Raw genomic sequence first — 26,792 nt, forward strand, 5'->3', positions numbered from 1 at the left:
TACTGACTGATTGCACCAGTGAGCAAAAATCAAGATCTTAAGCACAAATACTTACTGTAGATGTTTACATTAAGCATCACGCACAGCAGAGTCCACTGAAAGGGCATTACAGGCTTTTTTCCAAGGATCTGAGCTCCTTCTGCCCATGGACACTTTACCTATAGCACTCAGAGCCCAGAAGTTCAGTTTATATCTTAAATATATATAAACCACAGATCCATCACATTACAGAAAAGGAGATTCTTTTTTGTGCTATAGTAGAAAACACCCATCACCATTTAAGTTGGATATGTTAACTGCAGTGTTTGGAAGCACAGATATAAGCCCTTGTTGTTCCTTGTCCTATCTCCTGTCTCTACTCACAGCAAGGCTTTTGCTTTCTCATTTATTAGCACTTTTGATAATTCAGCACAGCTCTAACTATGTGAAGTCGGTCAAGCACATCTTAGGAAAGGTGCAAGGAAATTCTGTTTCAGTAAAGTAACCTCGGCCCCTGGCAGGAATAAAATAACTCCTTGAATCAAAATAAATTACTTTGATTTAGAGACCAAGAATGTCGTGAAACAGAATACATTATGAAAGCCTATTACGTTTCATTGAATAAAATCTGTTCCCTTAGGTTCATGGTCAGCTTCTACTGTATACTCTTTAACCTAGAAACTAAGCAAGTAATGTTTTGGAAGATGAGCAAAATCTCAGAAGATTTTCAGAGAAGGCCTTGTGCTCAAGCTGGGTTGTTTGTCTGACTGTGTTCAGCAACTACAGATAAATCACTATCCCTAGAAATCTCTGGAACAATGAATTCTGCAGTTGTGACTCTGGTGTTTATGTTTTCTATCTGTAAGAGAATCTGAAATTCATCAGTAGGTAACCTTGAAGGTTTTTGGTTGTTTGAGGTTTTTTTGGAGGAGTGTGGAAGTTTTTTGGTTGACAGGTTTTGGGGGTTCTGTTTGGGGGTTCTTGTTGTTTTCAGGTTTAGGTTTCTGGGTTTGGGTTTTTTTATTTTATTTAGAAATACACTCTTAGGTCCTAAATAAAGGTTTAAATTGCTTAAAACTGACTAATTCCATTTCATTCAAATGGTATGATAAATATGACCTTTACTGAAGTTTCCTGGCAAATAAAGGTCTTTTACCACATAAGGAAAAAGAAAAGCATACCTATACCATTGACCTTAGAAGACCAGCTAGCAAGCTTCGACATCTACAAGGTGTCCTACCCAAGGTCCCAGATATGCTTAGTTGTATTACCAAAGACTGATTGGAAAGTATATCTGGATGATATACTTTGCAAACATATGCCTTTGAAACACCAGAAACACACAGTGTTGCTATCTAAAGGAAATATATGATAGATACTGTTTAATGGGAAAATGGAAACCAGGTAAGCAGCTAAGTGAAAATCTCAAAGCAGTTCTGATATGGCTTTGTCCTTACAACCAAAAAGTCTTATGTAGTTCAGCTTCATTAAATTCAGTCGCCCAAACTCAGCTGTCTGCTGTCTCTGAGATGCTCTAGTGTAGCCTGCCTGGCATTGAGCTGCTGGTCCAGAAGGACATTAGCTACCATAGATGCTACTAACCCTGCTGAGTGTTAGAGTATCTCAAAACATGAGGTCTCAACACTGGGGCCTGCATGTCTAAGTTCAAACTAAATAGCACTGCATAGCAACACAAATCAGCTTAAAAGCACAACTTCTGGCACCCATGCTTGTGGAGCTAGAAGGACCTTCGCCACCACCACACAGAGGTAGGCATGAGGTACTTGATATTCACAACATTCAAATGCATATATCCAAAATTAAATGAACCACAGCAGGAAGCAGAAGAGGAAAAAAAAAAAGCCAACATAAAATAAACAATGAGCCCTCTAAAAAGAACAAGCTTGATCAACAACAATTAAAACAAGAAACACTACTCGTCTTACAGTTTCTTTCTGATGGTCATGCTTCTGTTTGTTAGTCTTAAAACATTATTACCAAGTACTTCAGTGTTAGCTGAATCTAGTGTAATGCTCCCTGGCAGGGAAACTGTGATGATCATTCAACCACTATTACTGTATTATTTTCTTGTGAGTTTTCTCTTATCATGGGATTTACTTTTAAAATATTTCTGTATTTGTTTTGTGCTATCAAATCATGGCACAGCCCTCCTATTTCTAGCACTATGCACGCAGGCAACGACAACAGGCAGACAATCCCACCCATCTTGACCGTTTATGAATAAGCCAAAACCCAACAAGCAGGTGAAATGAACAGTAACAGGAATGGCAAAGAAATTAGAAACAGGACACAACAATTTCAGTATTTTAAACAGCCTAATCACTTCCCTGGTTCTAGCAGTGTTATAGAATGCTACTTTTAAACAGACGTTTGAAGAAGGTCAGGGAACTGATGGATAATGTATTTATAAGGAAACCCCCAACTGCACAGAGGAAGCACAGAAGGTGCTTGTGAGAAAGGCAGCAGACACGTAGAAGAAGTCAGCAGCATTTGCAAAGTAGAGGTGGGTGTCAAAATCTCAAAAGCATGTAAGAGCTAATAGGCAGACACAGAGTAGTGATATGGAGCATAAGAGGGATGACCACGTCCGTTAGAAACACACATGGAAAGGGAAGCATTACAGGCTGAAAACAAATGTTTGCATTCAGTTTGGATCACCTTCTCACTTCCTTAACGTTGAGTTTTAGCAGTGTCTCAGAAAGGAGCACCATGTCTGTGGACCACATGCTGTGGTCAGATACAAACATTCAATAATCCCAGAGCTCATGGTTTCCCATGTTGGAATCCACTCTCCCCTTTTTCCCATCAAAATACATCAGCAGCTATTTAAGCACACCATTATGTATGTTAAAACCTGCTTTAACATACATAACAATCTCCCTCTTTTTATACCCCTTTCTTGCTCCCAAGAGAAGACTGGAAAGATAGTAAGTGTGTCTCAATGTGACAGCAAGAACAGCATGTACATGAACTTTCCTGACAGCAGGAAAGAGAAGTGCTTCTCATTTCCCAGGATGGCAGCCAGGAACATTTTGGTGGGTAGGGAGATGCTGTCCTGTAGGTGTTTTTTCTTCCATTAAACTAGAGAAATTTGTGCCAATTCCTAAAACACTGATCCAATCTCAACTAAACCAGCTTCAGCTAAAAAAAAAAATCTAGCTCCAGGTGAGGTAAAATATTCAAGCTTTGCAATATTTCTCTGAAATCATTAGAAAAGCAGTTGTATTATTTTCTAGGCATTCTTAAGTTACTAATGCTAAGTCAATCATAAAAAATGTTCCCTCTTTGGTCTACTAATCCACAGATATTTTCAAAAACTGTGCTTAATCCTAATATTTGGGGACTACAAAGTCACAACAGCTCTAATTTTGACCACATTGCTATTCCATAAAGCACGCACCCACGTGCACACGTAGTCTTTCTGACTTTGGCCTCTGCCACTCTCCAGCATTCCCTGATGAATATAAGAGCCTACAACAAGAATTTAGTAAGTTATGCACTTGTCCTTGCAAAGGTAACCTAACCTTGCAAAGGTAAACCCAGATACTCTTGGAGAAGGAGTATGTTTATCATAGTTTATTCAAATTCCTACTGCTTGAAGAAAATTGCAGACAGTGTGGCTGTCAACCACCATTCGTGTTGGAAAATCACAGTATCACATTTTAAATAGTATTTTCCAGTTTATTCTACCTCAGCTCCCTTCTCACTGCATTCTGTGGATCATAAAATCCCTTGAGAACTCATGCCACAGGTCACAGCTAGCAATTCTAACAGATGCTGCTGGGTACATTCCTACATCTGCCCTCAGTCCCAGCCCCACAGTGAGGAGGGCACAAGCAGTGTCCCCAAAACCTGAGATATGTGCATACCCTTTCCATTTCAGCCTAGAGAATCCTCAAGTAACCTAGCACAGGGCCCACCAGGAGAAAATGAGGGAGACCCCTTGCAGGTCAGGTCTGTGCTTGAGCAGCCCCAACAGCTCCCAGGGCCAATGGGATGGGTGAGGCCTGACCTTCAGTCACCATGCTGGAAGCCCTGTACCATCCTGCCTGCTGGAGGAACGAGGAGCCAGCAGCAAATTTATTACAGGTGTTAATACCCAAATCACCTTTGCTAGGCTGGACTTCTGCCTGTCAGATTTAAATGTCACCCATCACAGGAGCTGTCCAGGGCTCCTGGAGAAGCGGAAGGTCGCACACCCAGGTTTCCGCAGCAGCCCCTTACACCTTACCTTGACGAAGAGAGAGATGTCGTGTTCCTGTTTCTCCTCATCTTCCTCTTCCTCCCCCAGGGCGGCAGGCGAACCTCTCTCGTTCTGGTCCTCCGCCCGGCCGTTAAGGTTCCGACCTGCCTTGTCCCATTCGCCGCCCTCGGGGCCCGGGGACCCGCTGCGCTGCTCTGCCGCTCCCCCTTCTCCTGCCCCCGGGCCCTCGCTCCCCTCTTCCGCCACCGCCGGGGCACCGGCTCCCTGCTCTGTCACCGCTGCCTCCGCTCCGTCCTCGCCGGCGGGACCGACCGAAGACCGGCGTCCGCCGTTGGCCTCCCCTCCAGCCGGCAACGCTACCTCTGCTTCCTCGCCGCTACTGGAAGCCACCTCGCTCCCCGCCGGGGCCACCACCTCCTCGGCTGCCACCGGGGCTGCCGCCTGTACCGCATCCTCAGGGTCTTTCCCAGCCGGTGCTGTCCCTGCAGGCTCCTCCGGGTCTGTCCCCGCGGAGGCTGCCTCCCGCACCGCCTCTTCACGATTTGTCCCCGCCGTGTCTGCTGCCTGAGGCTCCTCGAGGTCTGTTCCCGACGGAGCTTCCTCCCTCACCTCCTCCTCGGCTTCTGGCCCCGCCGCCTCTTCGGGGTTTGAACCCACCGGGTCTTTCGCCATCGTCTCCTCGAAGTCTGTCCCCGACGGGGCTTCTTCTCTCACTGCCTCCTCAGGGTCTGGCCCTGCTGCCTCTTTGTGGTCTGTCCCTCCCGGGACTGTCACCATCTCCTCCTTGAGGTCTGGCCCCGCCGCGGCTGCCTCAACCTCTCCGGGTTCCGTCCCCGTCGGGGCCACGGCCGCGTCCTCAGGCTCCGTTTCCACCGAGGCTGCCTTCTCGGGTTCCGTCCCCGCTGGGTCTGCCTCCTCGGGCTCCGTCCCTGCCGCGGCTGTCGCTTCGGCCTCCGTTCCTTCCGGGGCTGCCTTCTCGGGCTCGGTCCCTGACGGGGCTGCCTCCTCGGGCTCCGTGTTCACCGGGGTCACCGCCGCCCCCTCGGGTTCGGCCCTTGCCGGCGTGGAGCCCTCGGGTGCTTCTACTCCAGCGGCGGCCTCCGTCGGCTCCCCTCCCTGCAGACCCTCGCCACCCAGGATGTCCCCGTTAGGAACTCGCTTCTCAGCCCCCGCCGGAGGCTGCTGCTCCGCTCCCGGCCGGCCTGACATCTCTGCCGCCCCCTCGGGGAATCCGCTCTCCGTCCCGGTGCTGCCATCAGGGGCCACCTCCGCCTCGGCTGTCTCCTGTCCAGCCATCGCCACCCCGCTCAGCCGCGGCGCCTCGCAATGGGGGGACCTGTCCCGCGACTCCGCCGTGTCCTCTGCGGACACCCCTGGCTGCGGCTCCCCGGCGGCCGCTTCCTCATCCCCTCCTTCCCGAGGTACATCGCTCCCCTCCGGCGGCGGGGAGCCGGACCGTCCCGGGCTCTCTGCCATGCCGGCCTCTCCACGGGCCGCTGCCCTAAAGCCGGAACGAGCGGGAACCAGCGGGAAGCACAGGAGCCGCCGCCGGGGATCAGCACCGGGCACCGACGGGGGGGACGGCAGCGCCTGCGCAGGGCCAGCCCCGGGCCCGCTGCGTGGGGGGGGGCGGGGGGAGCCACAGGTGCCTGCGCTCCTCCTCCTGCCGCGCCTGCCCCGCACAGGGCAAGTCCAGCGGGTCCCTCGCCCCCCGCCCCACACCTCTCCGCTGATTTCGGCTGTAGCTGGCGCTGGAGGAGGGGCGAGAGCCTAACCGCGACCTCGGTGGCACCAAGCGCTGCCAGCCTTCTCTCTTCTCGGCCATCTCCTGCCTACCCGCCGGCTGCTTCTAGGTGCTCGGCGAGACTGAAGCCTTTTCAAAGAGTGACCCAAAACCTGTCCCTTCCCTGCCGCTCCCCTCTAGCAGCCGCACCGGGTCAGGACATGCCTGATGAGCACCTGCTGCCCTCCTGTGCTTTGCCTCCCCTTCTGCCCTTGCTTTTCCCCTTAGCTGCTTTTCACAGCCACAGGAACAGAGTCACTTGCAGCCCCCTAGACGCCCTGCTCTTCTCCCCAGCCACAAGCCTTGCGATGCTGACAGGTGGGACTGACAGCCACACAAGGGCTGAGAGCTTGCTGGCCACCAGAACAAGGAGTGGATGCCATTCCTCAAATCCAAGTTTACAAAGGGAACCACCAATCCCCCTGCTGCTGCTGATGCACTGAAACTGGTAGAGCCCTGACAGTCTTGCAAGGGTTTATTAAAAATACTGATGAATCAATACCTCATCTCAGCAGGTACTCTGTATCTGAAGCGTATTCACAGGCCTCTTGAGGCTGCACCAAACATTGTGAAGAAAGAAAAATATCGACTTGCAAAAGTTGTAAGAGGAAACATCCAAACTCTGAAAAAAAAAACCAAAAACAAAACAACACCTAGATTTGCATACTTTTAAGTAGCTTTCCTTCATATGTGACCAAGTGAAGCACTGTGTGCCTCTGTGAGAGTTTGCATTTAAATGCAATGAGAAATAGCACGTTCTGTGCAGAGAGGGTAGCTGGTGTGAAAGAAGCACTAACTTCCAGCTTGGGTAAGGCAGCTTCAGGTTTATCCCACAGGTCTTCTTCTGTTCCACACATCTTTTCACACTTCTGATAATTTCTCTGGCTTCTGGAGTCCCTTTACAGAAATAAGGACAATCAGCAGGTTCTGGTGTGAGGATAAGCTGCAGTAGATTTGCTTGTAAGAAAGAAGACATTTTCTAGGAGATCCAGCCAGCTCTAGTCCCACTCTTCTCAGAAGTGATTTATGAGAAAGCATTACTTAAGCTATTGGAATGGAAAATAGTTTTCTAGGTGCGGAGACAACAGTGGATGGCAAAGTTAGCTGAGAGGAGTTAGGTATCATATTTAAAAAACATGCAGTTAAACAGTTTTATGTATGTGTATGTAAACCCATGTTTTTATGTCTGAGAGTGGAAGGAGCAGAGACAGACTGAACACACAGGTTTGGAATGGGTGGGAAGGGAGAAGATGCAGCCAACAGGAGATGGGAAATACTATAAAATAAATCATTCCATCAATACCTGTTCTGAGACAAATCAATAAACAATAATAAACAATCCTGAAGCCAGTTTTCATAGAACTTATGCTTGCCCAGGGGTGCATTTTCAGTGAGACAGAAGAACAGGAGCAGTTGTGTTCAAAAGAGATGCTTCTTGAAGATTTAGGAATGGAGGCTTAGCATCTGGCAATGGAGGTACTGCAGCTGGACCCATTGTAAGGCAATTATTTAGAATCATAGAATCATAGAATAGTTAGGGTTGAAAAGGATCTTAAGATCATCTAGTTCCAACCCCCTTCCATGGGCAGGGACACCTCACACTAAAACATGTCACCAAGGCTCTGTCCAACCTGGTCTTGAGCACTGCCAGGGATGGCACTCGTCTTTTATGGGTTCTGATATTGGTAGAATGACACATCTCAGTCACCTCTATTTATACATAGGTAATATTGGTTTGCTTGTCCTAACCTTTGCTGAAGGGTTCTAATTGCAGAGCTTATTCATTAACATTAGTATCCTATTTTTCTTTATCTGTCTATTTCCTGCTCTGTAGCTCATAGTACGAAGCAAGGTGAGGATTTCAAGGCCAGCAAAAAACTTTTCAGTGATAAACACTACATCATAGTTAACATTGGGCAATGTTTAAGGGTAGCAAAAGATTAGCTCTTTAAATACTCATGGAAGTTTGACAAAGGAGGACCAGAAAAGGATCAGCAGCTGTCAACAACACCTTGACAGACAAGGTGTTGTTATCTTTGTAGGACAGAAATTTCAAGGTACAGTGTTTGATACAATTACCATTTTTCTGTAGTAATGATTGCTAGTTTGTAACAGATCTTGCTGTGTTTTTCCTCCAGAATAGGAACAAACATCTTTGAATTCTGCTGGAGTTGACATCTAGCAGTGATGTGTGCAAGCACTGAGTTAATGTCACTGATCTAGCAGGTCAATTTGCTGGTCCCCGTGCAAGCAAGAGAGACAAAGTAGGAAGCCTGAGAGGCAGGGACAGGGTAAAGAGTGTTGAGGTAGGCACAGTTGAGAGGAGAGCAGACCAGTCAGCTTGACATTGCTCCTTCAGCACTGTGGTTTCACAAAGGCAGTTTTGAAAATTCACCATTAAAATTGGATCTGTCTCAGTGAAATCCCAGAGCTTTGGTATCTGTTGTCCTGTGCTCACTGCATTCAGCACTCTCCCCCTCTATCTCAGTTACTTAACAATTAATCTCTCCAGCTTCACACTCCTCCCATACAGTACCATCAAGCTCTTTACACCCCATCTGTTAATAAAATAGGTCCTTAGCTAATAAATACTATTTTCTCAGTTCGGCTTCAGGAAGGATTACTGCAAAACTTCTTAATTTAAAAGATGAGTGCAGGTAATTAAATATCACAGATGTTAGACATTAGTGGACAATATGAAGATCCCTTTATAGCCTGTTAGCGAACAAGTTATATCCCTAGGGGAATATCTCAATTAGGCTGTACTTGCTTGGATTATTGTAACTTCTTTTCCTTTCCTGGTTTACAGGGAGTTGCAGAGAAAGACTGTAGTATTTGCAGCCTGAGGTAAGGAAAAAATGCATATGGAATTACAAGGGTCTCAGAGAAAGCCCTCCTCACCAGCCTGCCTAACTCCTGGGACAGGTCAGCAGATAAGGGTATTTGCTCATGCCTCTGAGAATCCAGTTCACAGTCCTGTGCTGTGCCAAACACACATATGCCAAATATTTAATGCTTTGCCCTAAAAAAATGGAGTTATGGAGTCAGCAAGGCTTTTTTTTTTTGCCTCTTGGTGAAGGTCACTGCTTCCCACAGAAGCTTGCTCTGCCTGTTCCCTGGTGCCTGCTCTGATTGAAGTTGTGCTGTTTCATCAAGTATATGCATCTGCTCTTCTAGAGCTTGCTGCATTTCAGAAGTGAAGCTACATATCCCCAGGCCAAAAGCTGCCTGCACACCATTTGAATTCTGCTTGTTTCTGCCAGATGCTGACTAACTACTATTTTGCACTGAAGCCAGAGAGAAATAGAGCTGAGTAGAGCTTCCAGAAATCAGGGGGCATTTAACTGGGCTCCCCACCATGGGATGGAGGGAGGGATTTATCAGAGTAAACATAGACAGGTACAAACTTCATGTCTGCAAACCCTGGGGCCAACAGAGATCTAGTGATAAGAATAAGTGAAATGATTCTTCTCATCCCAAGGTAGATGTCTAAAGCAGACCAGATGGTCCTTCACAGAAAAGTGCCTATTTCTCTACACTGATGTACAAAGACCTGAGGGTTATTGGCTCAGAGGGGCGATGTCTGTGCTAAACAAATCAAAACTCACATGAGATGTATTCTATCCCAGGTGATTCCCTTACAGACTGAAACTTGAAAATGGACAGCCAGCAAAACATGGGCCAAAGCCTGATTACTTTTTTCTGCATTATTGTTATTGCAGCTGGTGGTTTAACTGGGATTTCCACAAATTACTTGTGGTATAAAACATTATTCCCTAGAAGAATATGACTGCCTAGCCCAAAACTATATTAACATTTGTACATAAGCCAGTTCTGTATCCTTCTATTTAAAATGTTGTTTCAACTATGGAAAAGGCAAAATTGCAAGTGAAAAAATAGTATTGGAGAACTATAATTTTTAGTGCTTCCAAACTACATGTATGTTTGCTATGTTAGTCCCTGGTTTCTCAAACTTGTGTCAAGAAGTCGGTGTGGCATTCTGTTGCTTCATGGTCAAAAGGGTGTTTAGTCTACCCAAACAAATTAAAAGGGAGAAATGCCTTGTTGAAAATCACAGCAGCATGCTGTATGTTGCAGTGGGTGTGTGATGCCATCTGTATTTAGTGTTCTGAGCTTCCCAGCATTAAGCTGATTAGGGGCAATTGGCTCCCTTCCCAGCTGCTTAGAGGCAGTCTGCTTGGGAATAACCTAGGGATGTACACACGCAAGGTGGGGAAAAGCCTGGTGGTGGCCTAGGAAGCACAGAAAGCCAAGCTACGTGTAACCAAGGTTGAAAAAGCAGAGAGAGCAGATGCATCTTGTTGCCAGATACTACCAGTCCCTCTCTTCCTTCAGTTTGTTACTCAGTTCCCTGAATTCCTGGCACCTCACAAAGCCAGAGGCACCAAAGCAACCGGTACTTAAATTCTGAATAAAACATTCTGAAGTGTGTCGGAAAAATAGAAGAATATCAATAATAAATCTTTCAGGAAAAAAAAATAAATAAAAGGTCTCTGTACTGCTAACTATTTTAGGTACTTAAAATTTGTTCATTCTTTCATTTTCCAAAAGAGTCTTTGACTTTCCTAGTCTTATATTTCACTTTAATTTTTGCTAGCAATACTATTTAAATGAAGCAATAATGTCCTCCATCTGCTGCAGGAAAGGTAACAAACAGATATTATATGTAGGTTTTTTATTGTCAAATATAATATCTAGTTCAATAAAATAGTAGCTTGGAATTAACTTTAGAAGTGTGCCAGAAGCATCAAAATCCTAGAAAGTTTGATGACTGTCCTGGAGCCTTGTATTATCTTGCTTGTTAGCTAAAAATGGCCAGCTCAGCACTCAGCTGGTTGTTAGCCATATGTCTGGCTTGAACTCTGGACCTGCTATCATTTTGGACAACTCTGGGATCTGCCCAGGCTTTTTATTCCACATGGGAAATCCCCATCAAATTAATTCACTGAACTCTGTCCTCTCCATCATCTCAAATGCCTTTCCACCATTTCCATCCCCTACCTCATGCACCTTTGCTTAGGGAAGGGTGTACACACAACACTATTTAAAGGAACATCTTGATTTGCACATGATTCAATAGGATTACTGATATGTTTAAAGCTAAGAGTCTTTACCAGGATCTGGGTCTTATTAAGTAACTGTGATTTCATTATTGTCATCCTCATAATTCCTCCCTCCCTCTATTTTCTGATACATGCTGTGACACAGAATTTGGGGTGTAAGACTTTTTAAAAAACCCTAAATTCTCCAACTTCAGCTGAATTTCATCTGCTCAACACATCTGAAAGCTAGTCCTTAAATTAAAAGTTCTTTTGGAGAAAAAAACACATCTTTGCTTGCTTTGCAAAGTGCGCAGGAGAGATTTATACTCACAATTAAATGGATAAACTATATGCAACGTTCCATGTTTTCTGTGTTATAAAAGCTGCTTTTCTCACATTGACCTGGTTTACAAAATTGCATATGTAATCCTAGTCAGATCCATCAGAGCATTTTACTGTGGAACCTAAAAACTACTCAAAGCTTTTCCTAAAGTCCAAGAGATTTTCTTCACTTTTAATAAAGTGTCTAGATTTTCTTGAACTCCTCTATTATTTTGATTCCTATTACATCAAACTGACATTTATCTTAGTTTCCTATTTTACTGTGCCTGATGCATCTTGAAAGAATTTCTTAAAATATAATCCCTAATCACAGTTCTTTTGATCTTTTTCATAGTCTAGCTTCTTTTTTAAATCTCAGTTTACCTTTCACAGCTCTTAACAGCTTCCTCCCCCCACCCTGCCATGTAAAAATCCCAGTCTGTACCATCTGCACTTGAACTTGGCTCTTAGTACAACTCTTCTTTGCAAAATTCAAAGCTGGTTTTTCAATTATTAGAACTTTTAAAATAATTACAGATATTGGAAATAAATATTAGAATATTTCAAAATAGCCATAACATTATTAGAGTTAATACCTAGGTGATACAGAAGTTACATGTGCAATCAAGAAGTACAGTGATCACTTGCCTTTTATTACCAATGTTGCAGTATGTGCCATTTGGCTGTTACACTTACTGTTGAATAACTCAATTAATTAGAAAAATAGACCACATCTATATGTAGTTATCTATTAATTAATACATAGCTTTCAATTCGGCAGAATTTTCTGAAATATTCTTATAAAATTTAATAAAAGCCTTGAAAATACCTTTTTTATATCACCAGTAAAGAAATCAATGTTTTTGCAGCCTGAGGCTGCAACAGGTGATCTCCAGAGGTCTCTCTTCAGCCCTGCTTTCCTTTTGCTTAGTTCAAATGTGAGATTCCCACAGCATCTCTGTGGCTGACTCTTTTCTTTCTTTTTAATTTTTTTTTTTGAGGAGGTGTTTAGTGAAGCTGGTTTTGGTGCATACTGCTCTATAAGTGATGATAAAGGGTAGGAAAATGTAGAAAAAGGCAAACATTACCTGCCTCCCAGATCCATTTTTCACTAATGTTCATTTAATTTTATTTGCATGCAAGTTATACCACAATCTCTCTCTTTTTCTTTCTCTTTTTTCTCTTCTTCTTTTTCCCCTTTTTCTTTTTCCTTTTCTTACGTTTTCTCTCTTTTTCTTTTTCTTGACCTTTTTTCTTGGTTTTATCTTTCTCTTTGATTTATCTTTCTATTTTATTTTTCTATTTTTTTTCCCCAGGATTAGGAACCCAACCTTACTATGTCTGTGAACTGCTTTGACACACTTTTTGTTGAAATTGTATCATATATATTGTTCCTTTTCAGAAGTGCTTACTGACAAAACCCATTTGTTCTACAGCACTTATAAATGAGCTTTCCAGTAAATGAGTAACCAGGCTCATTACTGATTGCTTCTGAAACAAATGGCTCTTTTACCTCTACTATATTTTATGCTTTTCTACCTAATTTAGAAGCTGACCTACCAGAACGTAGTTTAAAAATCTGTAAGAGGTACATGGTAACCTACTGCCTTATTACAATGAAAAGCATATCATGAGATCTGGGGTGCCATCCAAAGGTGGCAGTGACCTTGGGAGTCCAGCCCTACCAGGCACAATGCAAATATAAGATGCATTGCCATCTAATTGAGAACAGCATCAAGGAAACAGCATAGTGAACCTTGGGAGAACAGACAGATAGGTACAAAAGAGATTGTGCTGATAGACATTTAACAGAGCAACTGATCTGAATCAGTCATATGAGCTTTGTACATTACCTACTCCTTAGCTTGTTAAAAAACCCCAAACAACTGAGGACTTTTTTTTTTTAGCCTCTTACCAACACCAAAATAAAGAAAACTTAACTTCATGGTATGTATTTTCTTTAACAGCATTTCATTTGTATGTTTCTTCTCTGCTTCTACTCTTCCAAATATTAGGAGTGCTTCTGACAAACACTCCAGCTAATCCTGCCTCTCCTGTGGGTGCCAGGCCCTTCTACAAAAGCACAAGTACACAGTAGGGGACAGAGAGGCTATCACTCTGATTTCTCATTCTTATTACTGTGGTTTTGAGAAAGAAGATCAGTCTGCACAAGTTCAAGAAGTTAAAAAAAAAAGGATGGTTTATTCTACTGTTAAATGCAGTGCCCCAAACTGCTATCTAAAATAACCCTTTAGGTTGTGCTGTTGAAGACATTTTGCTATGAGAGCCAGTCATGGTATATTTTCAGTCAATATAGCTGGAAATAGCTAATGTAGATACTTGATATGATACAGGCTGTAGCAATTCCTTGAATGTTGTTGTCTACAAAGACCAAAAAACGTATATAAAAGTGATCTATACACATTTTTTTCTAAGCAAACACAAAAATGAAATCTATGGTGTGTTTTAAGATGTATGTTTGCACTGGTAAAGCTTGGGGAAGGCTATCAAGCTGGAGTAAGTGCACTCAGAACACCTGGTTGCTGTGGTTGCTGTGGTGGACAAAGGCTGAGATAAGCAAGCAGGAGGAAAGGAAGGGAAGAACCATGGTGCTGCAAGAGGTACTGCGGGAGCTTAGCAAACAACAATGGATGGCATCCAGACCCTCGGAGAGCAAGGATAATGATACTCTGAAAAAATAATTCTTTCAGATGTCTGGATTAAGTTAAGAGAAGGAAAGGGAACGTGATCGGGAGAAGTATGGACCAGGCGTGAAACCACTTTCAGCAGCTCTAAATGGAAAAACACTTGCATGACTGGATCTGCTTAGCTGAGCAAAAAGAATAGTGAGGAGGGACTCCACTGTAAAGGATCAAGCACTGGGAGCTAGAAATAAACCATAACTTTAATAGCTAGAAAGAAAACATAAAGAAAACATTTAACATCAGAACAAACAGTTAAATAAGGCTGGGGTTTTCCTTTATATCTATTTTATTTTGAGGCATGTGCTTTGCTCAAACTGAGTTTACTTTAAATGTAGTGAGATTTTGTGTACTTTATATGTTCACTTTAAGATGACCGGCTTGCTTTAAAGAGGGTCAGAACTCTGTCTATGTGAGGATGCTTGAAGGAGAACAAAATCTATCTTTGAGAAATTAATCCAGAGGGGCTCCTTGGCAGGTAATATGCACTTGAGAGAGGTAAACTGAAGTCTTTACAGAGTAGGATTTTCAGCAGAACTTCCTAGAAAACAAGGTGTCCAGGATGGCTGCAGGAAATGTAGGAGGCAAAGCTCTTTGGGCAGCCTGTGTGGAAAGGTCCTTCTGGCTCTGGGAAGGCATCAAAGATGGGCATTTCCCCTCCAACAAAAGAACTAGATTAAAAAGTTACTGGTACACTTCGGGTATGCACTTCTGCATAGGAGTTTGAGAACTCCAGCCTTGAACCTTGTTAATGAAGAAGATCCCCACAAGTCAGTGCTGTTGAATTAGTCAGACTTTTATGAAGTTTGTATGATCTACCAAGAGAAAAAACTATCTAAAATGATATGATCTACCAAGAGAAATAACTATCTAAAATACTGTATCATACGCTGCTTGACCATGGGGAAAGCATGAGTATAGATCAAGTTATTTCTTTGACCATCATTTAGATTCAATAGGATTGTTGGGTTGCTTTGAGCTTGGATGTCTGCGAATGTGTTGGATGTTGGCCTTTTTTTATTGTGAATTTAGGTGGTTATTCGATTAAAGTTTAAGGCATCAAGATTTTCTGCTACATATATATGCAAACAACTGATAGTACAAATATTTCAGTGTTAATGTAAGGAAGCAACTGAGCACACATGCTTTTGTACATGCAGGATATGGGAGTAATTAAAGAAAATTTACTTTAATGAAAACTATGCTATTGATAGCCAGAATTAATCTTCAATGCAGAATTAATCTTCAATATGCATTTTAGATATGCATATCCTTCGTTAAAGTCTATAGCCAAGGAAAGATTGCAGTACTGTTTTGTAAATAGGCTTCTAAGCAGGAAAAAACCCTCCAGATCTTCTGAAGTACTGTCACTGATGCCAATGCCATGTGTTTAAACTGCTAATTTTATCTGCTTATGTACAATGAAAATCTATTCTAAGGAACCCTAAATAAGCCAGTGGTTTAAATGAGCATTTAGGATGTAAAGTAGCCCATAGGGCCATGTGTTCAGTCATTCTCCAAACGTTTTCCATTTGGTTATAATCAAGTTCTGTATAGGGTTGGTTTGTGGTGGTTGAATTTTTGTTTGTTCCCCATTGTGGTTAGCTACTTTTCACTTGAGAAGTGAGGATTTTTGTTGCAAATTGAATAAGAGTAGCCCTCTCGAGATCCTTCGTGCTTTTCTTTCTACCACTAGATGGTAGTGTGCGTTTAAAACATTTGAGTGGCACTGTCTAGTGTGCCTTAAGCGATTTACCCGAGGAATCTTTTTCCCCTGCGTATAAAGAAATCATTATCATTAATCATTGTCACTTACGTTAAAAGATATACTCTGTCTACAGGGTTGAACATCAGGGTGAAGATCTATTTTTTTCTTGGTTTATCAACTTCTCCAGTCAAAAGTTTACCTTACATTACCTTCATATGTAACAAAAAAAGAAAGGCTGAATCAGTTATTAAAACCTAAGATGAGGGAGATTCAGGTTTAATTTTTCTTCTGAAGTCTACGATTGAATTTAGCCATAGAAAGTTGCAGCTTGCTTATATATGTGACTTTTCTTTGAAGGTAGCATTTATCTGATTTATTTTTTTTTTGTGAAAACTGGTGTGAGAACATACTGACTTAATGTCACTTAGCACAACTGATCATGAAAATATCTTGTATCTAAGATGACAGCTTATCTCTCTGAAAAAGGCTTAAATAATTAGAGAGGCTGAAGAAACTTCTAACAGGAGGGAGAAGGCAAACTATTATCTGTTCACATGGTATTTCTCTTCTTGTTGTATCCTGCAAGATCTCATTAAAATTGACTAAGACCAGTAATCCATCAGTTCAAAGTCTTTGATCTGTTGGGAGAAAAAAGGTCACCAGTGCTTAAGTGAAGATAGGGTAACAGTTGTATGTCAAGGAGTGAGGCTGTTACCTCTGCTGTAAACTTTGCACAATGCAAAAACCAGTAGGTGTTACAGCATTAAAACCTGTTAAAAATAGTTTTCCACCTGGCTCATTTTTTCACATTGCTGTATTTTGGAAGAAAATATCTGTAAGAGTATTTTACTTCAAACACTATTGAAAATATTTGCTGTATTAGAATAAATGACCTGCCATAGCCTGCATCAGTATGTTTATAGGCTGTTTACAAAATCCGACCTAGTATTTGACACAGTAATGTTTTCCAAGTACACACTAACATGTGTTATCTACAAACATGACTGTTAAAAAATGGACACTGAGAATACCAGACATTATGAAATGGAAGAATCTTTTTCAGTCTCTGGGTAGGTGGCACCTGATGACAAGATTATTCTGCAATGAAATGTTGCTTTCTAAGTAAGCCCTGGGAATCTCAGCTGTAATATAAATGCCAACTATCCCCTCATTTATGTCTCTGGGAAGTTTCTCATAACTGGAAATGAGAATAGGATTAGCACCTCAGGCTTTCTCATGATAAGAAGGAACTCTTAATTTTGCTACCAGTTCTTCATAGCAACTCAAGTACATTTTGCTAGTACCTTTGTTTCTGGTTATCAAACTGATGGTGCTTTCCACTTTTCAGACCTCATTCATTCTTATGTAGCCCTGCAGTGGTACATAAGAATGGATGGCTAGTACTTTGCCAACTACTGCCCAGCATCCTCTCATTCCTTACTGCCTTCTGCTACTCTGTGTTATCCTTGTACTAGTATAGGATGTTTGAGGTAGATGTGTGGATGTTACAAAAACCTGTGATCTCTCAAGCTCACTTTTGGGCCTTCCCATGGAAAGTGATGTTACATATTAGTATGTAAGGAATGCATCTAGGTTAGTTAGGTCAGACTAACCAGCTAAGCTCATTAGGTACACTATTCTTCTGTGTAGGAATGTCTGACACAAGCAGTTCCTTGTGTGTAGCCAGAAAAAGTGCATTTGTCCTTCATGGCCTTACTGAAAGGTTACAGAAAAAGAAAGGTTGTCAGAAAACGTCTCCTTTCTGCCCGAAGTAAGGAGGAAAGGACATAGACATGGCATTATGTGGCATCTTTTACAAGTCTTAAGTCACAACACTTTTGGTCTTGGCCAGCAACAGGATACTTCTGAAAAAAGTCCAAAGAAAGGGTGAAGATCAGCTGCATCAATCGCCAGCAAGAGGAGATGCAGCTGTCCAATGTTACCGCTGTATTTTTCTTCTTCTAAGCTTCCCTTTGTTGTCTGTTCAGCCAACTGTTTGCAGAACATGAAGGGTTGTTTGTCCTGTCTTTAGGGCAGGTAGGAGAACCGAGGTGGCATTTGAGTGATTTACAAGTGTTTGAGTATGGGGCTTTTTTATTCATCTTCTTATTGCAAAATATTCCTTATCAAGATGTGCTGTTCTGTGCTCCAGCCGGGATGCACAACACAGCTGTGTGGCTGCAGCAGGCCTTGGACACTCACCGTGGCCCTGGGTGGCTGCCACCGCCCCAGGCCGTGCGGCCGCGTTCACAGGCTTGCGGCCAGGCTCAGCTCCCTCACACACGGGCAAGTTGTCCGCTGCCCTCAGTCAAGATGGCGGAAGCAGCGTCTAGCTGGGACAGGCCACCTGTTGCGGCGGCGGCGGTAGCTTCCTATTGGCTCACACGGTGCCGTGCGCTCTGCGCGCGGGGGGGGGGGGGTTACGGAGGCGCCGGTTGAACGGGCGAGGGGGTTAAGTGAAACGAAAGGGGCGCGGGCGGGGGGCTGTGAATTCTGTGCGCGCTCCCAGGCGCGGCAGCACAGCACAGCGCAGTACAGCAGCACAGCACAGCAGCACAGCACAAGCCGTCGCTGCGAGGCGTTGGTGTTGCCGGCGGCAGCCAGGCTCCGCCCAGCGGGGGCTTCGCTCGCCCCCGGCCATGGAGAGCGGCAGCGGCGGCGGGAGGGGCCCGACGGGGCAGGAGGAGCTGCAGCAGCCGCTGCCGCCGGCCGGGGAAGCCGGGGAGGAAGAGGAGGAGGACGAAGAAGAGGCGGCGGCGCTGCTGCTGCGGGCCCCCGGCGAGGACCAGACGGACTGGAGCTTCATTGACGGCGAGATGGAGGAGGTGGCGCTGCAGAACCTGCCCACCGCCACCATCGCCTGCAACCTGGACCCCCGCGTTTTCCAGGATGGCCCGTGCCGGGTGAGCGCGGCGGGCAGACCCGCCCTACGCTGGGGACAGAGAGCAGGGTTACGGGCCGGCTCCCTCTGCTGGCTAGCATCAGCCGCCGCGCGGTTCGGCTCGGCCAGCTCCTGTTCGCCGGGGCCGCTGCTTGTGCGGGCAGCGGCGGCCTGTGGCAGGCGCTGTGGACCGGCGGCGGGAGGGAGGGTGAGAAGCAGAAGGAGGCCCGCCTCCTCTCGGTCTCGGCGGGTGCTTTAGTCTCCGCGGCCGCCCTCTCCGCGAGGAGGTGTGTGTGGGTAGTGAGGCTGTGTCTCCACGTCTCCGCCCTCACTCCGGGCGCGGAGCGGGTGTGTGGAGGCGCAGCGGTTCTAGCCCGGCCGGCCGGCCAGCCCCTCCACCGGCGCCGCGTGTAAAGTCATTTCCCGTGTCTCTGTCCTCGGGTCTGATCCAGAGGCTTAGTCCGGTGGATCCAGTGACCTGAACCCGTAGGACAGGGTGAAGAGGGGTATAGACGAGGAGGGAAATAATCCCTGCCCGGGACCACAGTTGAGAGCCTTGCGGTTATGGTTCAGCGAGCAAGTGTGGCTTGTTGATGCATCCGAAGGCGTTTGAGCTACGAGGCATAAGGCAGCCTTTGGAGACATGGGAGGCTGGCAGTCAGGTAGTTGGTCACCGGGGTCTAAGTGGACGCAGAAGCCGCCGGCCTACAGGCAGAGGGAGTTGTTGGATAGCACACAGATCTCTAGCGTTTGTCTGAATTAAGGACCACTATGTTTAAAAAACAATCAAAATTACGAACCGTCGTTCCAGAGCAGAGAATGGTAACAGCAGCTGTCATAGGAATACTGTAAACTGCCTGAAGTAAGCCACAGCTCTAGGTTTTATAAGTAGATATAGATATTTCAGAATTGCTTCTCATGTTGTCTGTGGCCTTGAGGAAGAATCATCAAATCACTTTTCTATTTTCATCCTTCTTTTATTTGTCCAAGCCCTGGCAAGAATTAAAGAATGAATGAAGCTAATTTTTCTCCCCCCTTTTTTTTCTATAGTTGGTTTTGCTATCAAGCTCTTATTATTGTTTAAAAACGAAGTATCTTCATCAGCACCCAAGTCACTAGAAGACAAGGGTGCTGATGAAGATACTTACTTTTTAAGCAGGTTGAAATTAAATGAAAAGGGCTCGAAAAATTAGTCTGTAATGTGCCAGATTAAAATCCTATTGAAGTAATAGGCTGTCTCTGTGAGAAACAACTGGCCTTGTAGTAGTAGTCCAACAGCTCAACCCTGCTAACAGTTATAATGCATTAAACATGAGCTGGAAATAGGAGATGCAGCTACGTTGTGTTCCAGTTACTTTCTAAGGTTATGTAACTTTCAGTGGCAGTACACTTCGTATTGTGTTCGAGCACCTGGAGGTGTGATGGGAATTATTCTATAAACTTTCATCCAGGTTCTCTCCAGGTATGCTTAGGAAAGCACATATAATCACTTCTGTGTGGTGTCATCAGTTGCGTGTGCTAATAATATTTTCTCAAATGAGTTTTTATGACCATGAAGTACATGTTTTAAAACAACAGTTAGGTGGATGACAAAGGTAGATGCATAACCCCATGCATGACCAAATGAACCATTTTTGTCTTTCTGTTTCAATCCCAAAGAATCTCTCCAGACATTTAATTTTGTTCAAAGTCTTGTATCCTTAACACCAGAATAAAAAATTGTTTTAACTACTTCTTTATTTTCCTTGCCAGGAGCTGCCGCAGGGAAAAATGCAGGTTACTTAAAATAGTAGCAAATTAATTTGAGGTTAATCATCTCAGCATAAACTGTGTTATCTTAACCATGGATGAAAGCATGCACTGTTACTGAAGCATAGCTGGGGCTTTTGAAATTTAAATTCCTAAGGCAAAGAATGGAAGAATTATCCTGAAATTGAATAAATATGTATCCGAGAAGGAAGAAAAGTATTTCTTAAGTTTTATAAAAAAAATACCCAGAAATGTTGAGGTGCTTGGGACTTGGTGTTTTATAGATGTGGTAGGTGTACAGAGAATTTTAATAGATTGAAAATATAGCCAAGTTTTTGCTAACTGAATCTCAACTACTGAAAAATGTAATTTAACTTCAGTTAATGTGGTTATGAAGATGGCAAGAGCTAACTCTTTGGAAATGTTTAACTGCTGTGTAAGGAAACAGCAAATTCATGGATGGATATGTTTTTAATGTGTTCTGTTGGCTAAATATCAGGCAGTTGCAAAGAGAGAAAAGGTAGTATGGGGCACTAAGGCTGGAGTGTATACAGAAAAATCAGACTTGCCCTTGTCAGTGTGAGCAAATGATTGTGTGGAACTTTGTGATAATAAAGGCACGAGTAAAAGTATTGTGAAATATAACATAACCAGACATAGTGTTTTATAAAAATTCCGTGAATTCTGGTATGTGCAGTGTGTTTTCTTCTGTTTTGTGAACTTCTTACTTTTTCCAGTGTATGTAACACTCTTAAAATAACTTGTCTATATAGTTAGTGTTTGTTGGTTGGGTTTTTTGTTCAGTAAGCCCCTTAGTAATCCTGGATTGCCCTATTTGAGGGGGGTTGATCCAATCAAAGGTGAGATAGGACAGCTAGATGATGGCTGACAACAGCGATTTCTGGTTTGCCCTCCTCCTTCCCAAACAGTGATTTCAGTGATTGGCGCTTGAGACGCTGGTTGGATGTTATGATGTTATTGCTCTTCTTTTTTTTTATTTCTTTTTTTTTGATGTGTTGATGTCACAGTTGACAAATCTGAAGATGTTTTTAGATTTGCAATCAGTCTTTTAAAAATAGATAATTCTGCTGAGTAAGGTAATAGTTCCAGCAAATTACAGTTTGTTCTCTGTTTTATTATCAGAATCTGACTTGTATATATACCTGGCTAGTTTTTCAGTGTCAGTTACAAAATCTTCAGAGAACACCTGAGTACTTACTCTCGAGTTTTTCTGAAGCGCAGTTGGAAAAATACAGATAGATTCCACATCCCCTTTTGTTTTCACTGATAGAAGTTACCTTAAATGAAAACCCTTTATCTGATCTCTAGGTTGGCTGATTACCTTGGAAAAATACTGTTCCTGAAATGTCCTCTGCCTCTAACCCCCAGCTTTTTGATAGTGATAATGTTGATGCTGTGCTTAAGAGATTTTAAATCTTACAGAAAAGCAGTGTTTCTTGATACAGATGAGTTTGATCTATTGTAACTAAATGCCTGTGAAGTCATTTAAAAAAAAATAAAGAAAAATGTGTCAGTAGCTAATTATCAGAGCCAGCAATTATACTTTTGCATATTTCAAAACTCCTCAACTGGTATTCATTTCTAAGAGCCTTTTTATGTCATTAGAGGACACTTGGGTTTTTTTATAGACCATGTACTGTCAAGTGGCAAGTCCAGTAGGTAATACACTTGCTTTTGTTTTGTAATCCTGAAGGGATGTGGCATACTTCACTGATGACTTTAAAGTTCTGAGTACAGCCACAGGGGGGCTAAATAACTTCATTTATGCCCTAGTAGTCTCTTGCTAAGTAGGTTACCTAGGTTTGTTCTGACTCTCAGGTTTCCATTTCAGCTTAATTGTAGACAAGTATCACTCATGTAATTTGTGTAGAGTAAAAAGAGGAACATGAAGAGCATCTAGAAAGAATTCAGCTTTGGACTGCTGAGAAAAGAATAAGCTGAAGGATTTTTGTTGCAGTAATTTTCCCTAAAATGGGTTGAGTTCCTTAAATTACTTTAGCAGATTAAGGCAATTACAGATGTTTTAAGTCTTGCAGGTTACTGCATACTAATGGATGTGTCAGAGTTTTCCTGTAATTAACAAAAGCTTACATTCATAGATAACTCCTGAAAACAGGCAGTTATATCACAGTAATAGTTTTTTTCTGGAACCTACTAGGGAAAACTTTGCTGAAAGATGGATTTTTAGAGGTACTTAGCTTGACTGCTTTTAAAAAATGCACCAGAAGTAGGAATGAGCCAGTCTCCTGCAGTAGTCTGTGTCCTGATGTAACCTCCAATGGCAAGTAAAAGTAGACCTGGCTGTGAAACAGAGTGCAATTATTTATTAACAAAAAAAGAAAGATTACAATTATGTTTGAAGATAGGGTCTAAATAAGGTCAGAAATCTCCAGTAGTATAACCAAGAAGAAAGCTGTAGTGGCAGGTGTATTGAATCTTGTTAATGATTATCATAGCTTTAAAAGTAAAGGAAGAGTAGAATTTTACATAGGTTTAGTACGGAAAAACTTGTTGTGAACTGATCTGAAAATGAAGCTGTTGTTAAATGACCCATGCTTTTAGCAATTTTTAATTGACTTAGAGCCTACTGGAATAATAATGAGATGCTGAATGTATTTGGGGTTTTTCAGATCCTTAGAGAATTACTTCTACTTTACAGGAAGCTTGTCAAATTTCTCAGGAATATTTGCAAAACTTTCTTTACAAAGCAATACATGGGCTTTTTGGTAATCTCTTCCTGTCTCAGTCCCATGCCTTGTTAATCCTTTTACTTACAGTTTGTTAATCCTCCTAGATCACAGTAAAAAAAAATACAAGTAAATTTCAAAAAAGTATTTTTATGTGTTTGTATTTTTGTGACCACAGCTCTGTTTCTGTCAAAAAGTTCCTAATAGGGAATGTAAAAATTACTTAGTGGCATCTATACTATTCTGCTAAGATTTTGAAGGTTTTAATGTTTTCCCTGCCAGTATTTATCTCAAATATTTTTATTTTTGTGACAATGCTTATAGTTCTTTCTATCCTATTGCTTTCCAAAAAAGCCCAGGGTTAAGATTGTTGTTCAAAATCATATCCCAATAACCTGTTTTTACACTGAACAGTAAAAGGATTAAGGATTGTTAAAAAAAATTAAGAAATCTTGTATTATTAAAATTTTATTAATAAAACTTCTGAAATTATTTAGCTCCTGTACTTTCTGATTATGCAGGTTTATTCTGCAGATATTAACAGGTTAAGGCAGATTTCTGGGTGATTTTAAGTTTGGAAGCCATATAAATATAATGCTATCGCTGGCATAATAATCTTTGATGTTACAGTAGAGCATAATACCATGCTAATGCAGTTTTATGGCTCCTGGGATGCATCCAGTTTGCCAAGTGCATAAGCAGAGCATGTTCATATCTCTGCATCTGAGGACAAACATAACTCCTGAGAGTCACTGAGATGCTTCACCTGCTTTTTTTTAGATTAAAAAGAAAAATCTTCTTTTTTGGCTGAAAAGATGGCATATGTTATGACTAATATGAGGAGTTCTAACACTTCATACTGTATCTACCTTCTATATGGAAACCTTGGCAGTAGTCATGAAGGGGTGAAAAACTTCAAAGTTCCTCACTTTGAAGACAGAAGCTACACAATTTATACACTCAAAGTAGATGCTTGTACTTTGCTTAGTGACTATGCTGTCCTCTGAGCCTTTTTTTGTCCGTTCTTTCTATCCTATGCCTTAATAAGAAAATGGAAATAAATATGCATACTAGTCTGCATATTATCAAGTATTAAAGATCTATTCAGTCTTGGTGTGTCTGTTTAGTTTGAGGGTGGTGTCTTAAGTCTTCTCGCTTGAGTAGCTGCTTTTGGCCTGTGAACCCAGAGTAGGTTTTCTTGCTGCTCCTTTCCAGGTCTTGTGTGGGATGCTGAGAGGTGATTTGAATAAATTTCAAGTAAATACTTAAACAAAATTCAAATCACAAAGGTGATTTGAATAAATTTAGAGTTGAATACTCTTATTTTAAGCTAGAGAAGGATCTGAAGAGACTGTATATTATAAAATTTTTTGATCAAGAGTGCTTGACTGCTTCTTTTCCTATACTTGAACTTTGAGGCATTGAATAGTGATTTAAATGGCTTCCTTATACTTTTGTCCACATTTTAATTATTCTTCTTGTGGAAGTATGGATAATACCATTAAACTGTAGTAGAAAGGCTGATTTCACAAGAGGAGAGAGAATTATTTTAATTCCTGTAGTTCTGTTGTGCTCAATGCATTTCAGAGTGCATCATAACCAATTGAGGCCTTGATAAAATAAGGTGCTAACAGAAAATCCTCATACTGCAGCTTTAAGTATACTATATCACAGTTTGACTCTCTGTAGGTCTCCTAGGTCAGGTTGAAATAGCAATATATTTATTTGTATGTCAAAAATCAACTACTACCTAGGTCCTTACAGTGTGCTGATCATTCTATTCTATGATCTTTCTATTATTTCTATTTAATTCTATTAGAATTAAAATGGAAGTATAGAATATTTATATAATATGTTGCCATGCAAATGACATGAAAGTATTATAATTGTTTAGAAATAATTTCTGTAATGCTGCACAAGATAGTTGATGGATAGCTTAAAAACACCTACAAATAAAAAACATACTGTAAAATTGTCATAGCACAGATGTTTGAGATACTAATAAAAATATTTTTATATGATCCAATGCTCAAATCATTAGCTCAGAGTAATGAAAAAAGATCATAGGCAAGATATGTGCTACAACAAGATTAAGAGCTTTAATCTTCCTGGAGAATCAAATGGAAACTTGGAAGAACTTTGTCTGGTTTAAATCACTGTGCTCTGGTCACACTAATGAGTATAGCGTACATTAGAACGCTATGGAGTGCATTTCCGTATGGTCTTTCCTATCTTTTTTTTTTAATTTTTTTTTTAGGAATAAATTTAGCTTTGTTCTCTAGGAATACTGCCATATACACACTTGTGTAGAAAGAAATACGTGAAAATAACTACGGATTGTTAGATGTCATACTACCTTGGAACTTATTCCAAATGCTTATTGGTAACATAAGCAGTAGTAAAATGATTAAGACAGTCTTTTCAGCAGCAGTCATACAGAAAGCTTAATTCTGCAGCAGTTTATTATTAAAACTTGTACAGTTGAGTAAGTAATTTTGGTAAGCCATGTTTATAAACTCGTATTTATAAGTAATATTGGTCATTAATAAGCAGTATGCTTTTCAGTGTCATAACAATGCCAAAAGAATTGAAAATGTAGTATGAGGAAAATAACTTAAAAGTGGTAACACAAAGTTCATATATGGTAAGTTAAATAGAAATGGTATTGTAGTTTGGGTTTTGTGCCTATATGTGTGAAAATATACTGGATATCTGTATGTGTGGTTTTGTTGTGTGGTTTCGGTTTTGGGTATCAAGTACCCAATTTGGTTTTGGTTGTTTTTTTTAATAGTATTCTAACAAAGGTGCACCACCTTCCACAGCTGGTATGCTGGGTACTCTTAGCTGCAGTTGGTTTGGTTTTTTTTCCTCTTGTTCCAAGTATGACCAGGTCCAAAGCAAGGATCTGCACTTCAGACTTTTCATGGAGATGCTTCTCAAGTTAGTGAGGGAAATTAGGTTTTGTTGCTACTATTGCTGTATCTTCTGATAAATAATCTAAGTGGTGTTTTGACACCAATGTGGCAGGTAAAACAATGTGAAAGAACAGTGGGTGATGCTAGTTAATATTTTCTGTGTACTAATTTATAAAAAATGTGAAATAATTCAGAAGCCCGAGTTTTCACTGAGACTTCAGCTTGCTGAAACGGAAGTCCCACAGCCACAACATGAGACTGTGGGTGGCTTTTCTTTGTATGTTTTGGGGATATTTTTGTGTTCTGTGGGGTTTATGTTTTTTTTTTGTTTGTTTGTTTGTATTTTTCTTTTTGGGGGGGGGGAGTGTTGGGTTTTTCTGTAGTTTGTTTGGGTTTGGTTTTGGTTTTTTTTTCCTCAGGGCTTGATACAGCTGCTCATAGAAGTATCTGAGGAATGGACTCAACTGAGACTCTTGTCAGTGATATAAGGACTTTGTGAGGAGAGGTTTCTAGACACCTCTGACCTAAAACCAGCTAGGAATGACTTTATAATTACTTACAGTTTTTTCCATTCAGATAGCCAGAACCTGTGCCTACCCTCAAGGGAAACTGTATTTTTAAGAGTGGAGAGATCATTCATGCAGTATGAATTGCTGCATGAATTTGTGCATGAATACTGTCTGGTATTTGTGAAGGATTTTCAGGGTTTTTTGTTTCATTGTTTGTTTTTTCCTTAAAAAAAGGAAAAGTTTCTTCCC

General features: G+C 41.9%; 2 protein-coding genes across 2 annotated transcripts in view; one reads left to right on the forward strand and one right to left on the reverse strand.

Annotated features, from left to right (window-relative positions):
* The window catches only part of CLIC6 (chloride intracellular channel 6), a 29,463-nt gene extending 23,704 nt beyond the window's left edge, over positions 1 to 5,759 (reverse strand). Inside the window, exon 1 of the mRNA XM_005151798.3 lies at positions 4,232 to 5,759. Coding sequence (XP_005151855.2) covers positions 4,232 to 5,680 — 1,449 coding nt within the window. The 5' untranslated portion in view covers positions 5,681 to 5,759. The remainder of the gene's footprint in view (positions 1 to 4,231) is intronic.
* A 12,576-nt stretch (positions 5,760 to 18,335) lies between these two features.
* The window catches only part of RCAN1 (regulator of calcineurin 1), a 39,425-nt gene continuing 30,968 nt past the window's right edge, over positions 18,336 to 26,792 (forward strand). Inside the window, exon 1 of the mRNA XM_034074415.1 lies at positions 18,336 to 18,684. Within this exon, the coding sequence (XP_033930306.1) occupies positions 18,421 to 18,684 (264 nt within the window). The 5' untranslated portion in view covers positions 18,336 to 18,420. The remainder of the gene's footprint in view (positions 18,685 to 26,792) is intronic.

The sequence above is a fragment of the Melopsittacus undulatus genome, chromosome 2 (genome assembly GCF_012275295.1).
Source record: "Melopsittacus undulatus isolate bMelUnd1 chromosome 2, bMelUnd1.mat.Z, whole genome shotgun sequence".
Lineage (NCBI taxonomy): Eukaryota > Metazoa > Chordata > Aves > Psittaciformes > Psittaculidae > Melopsittacus > Melopsittacus undulatus.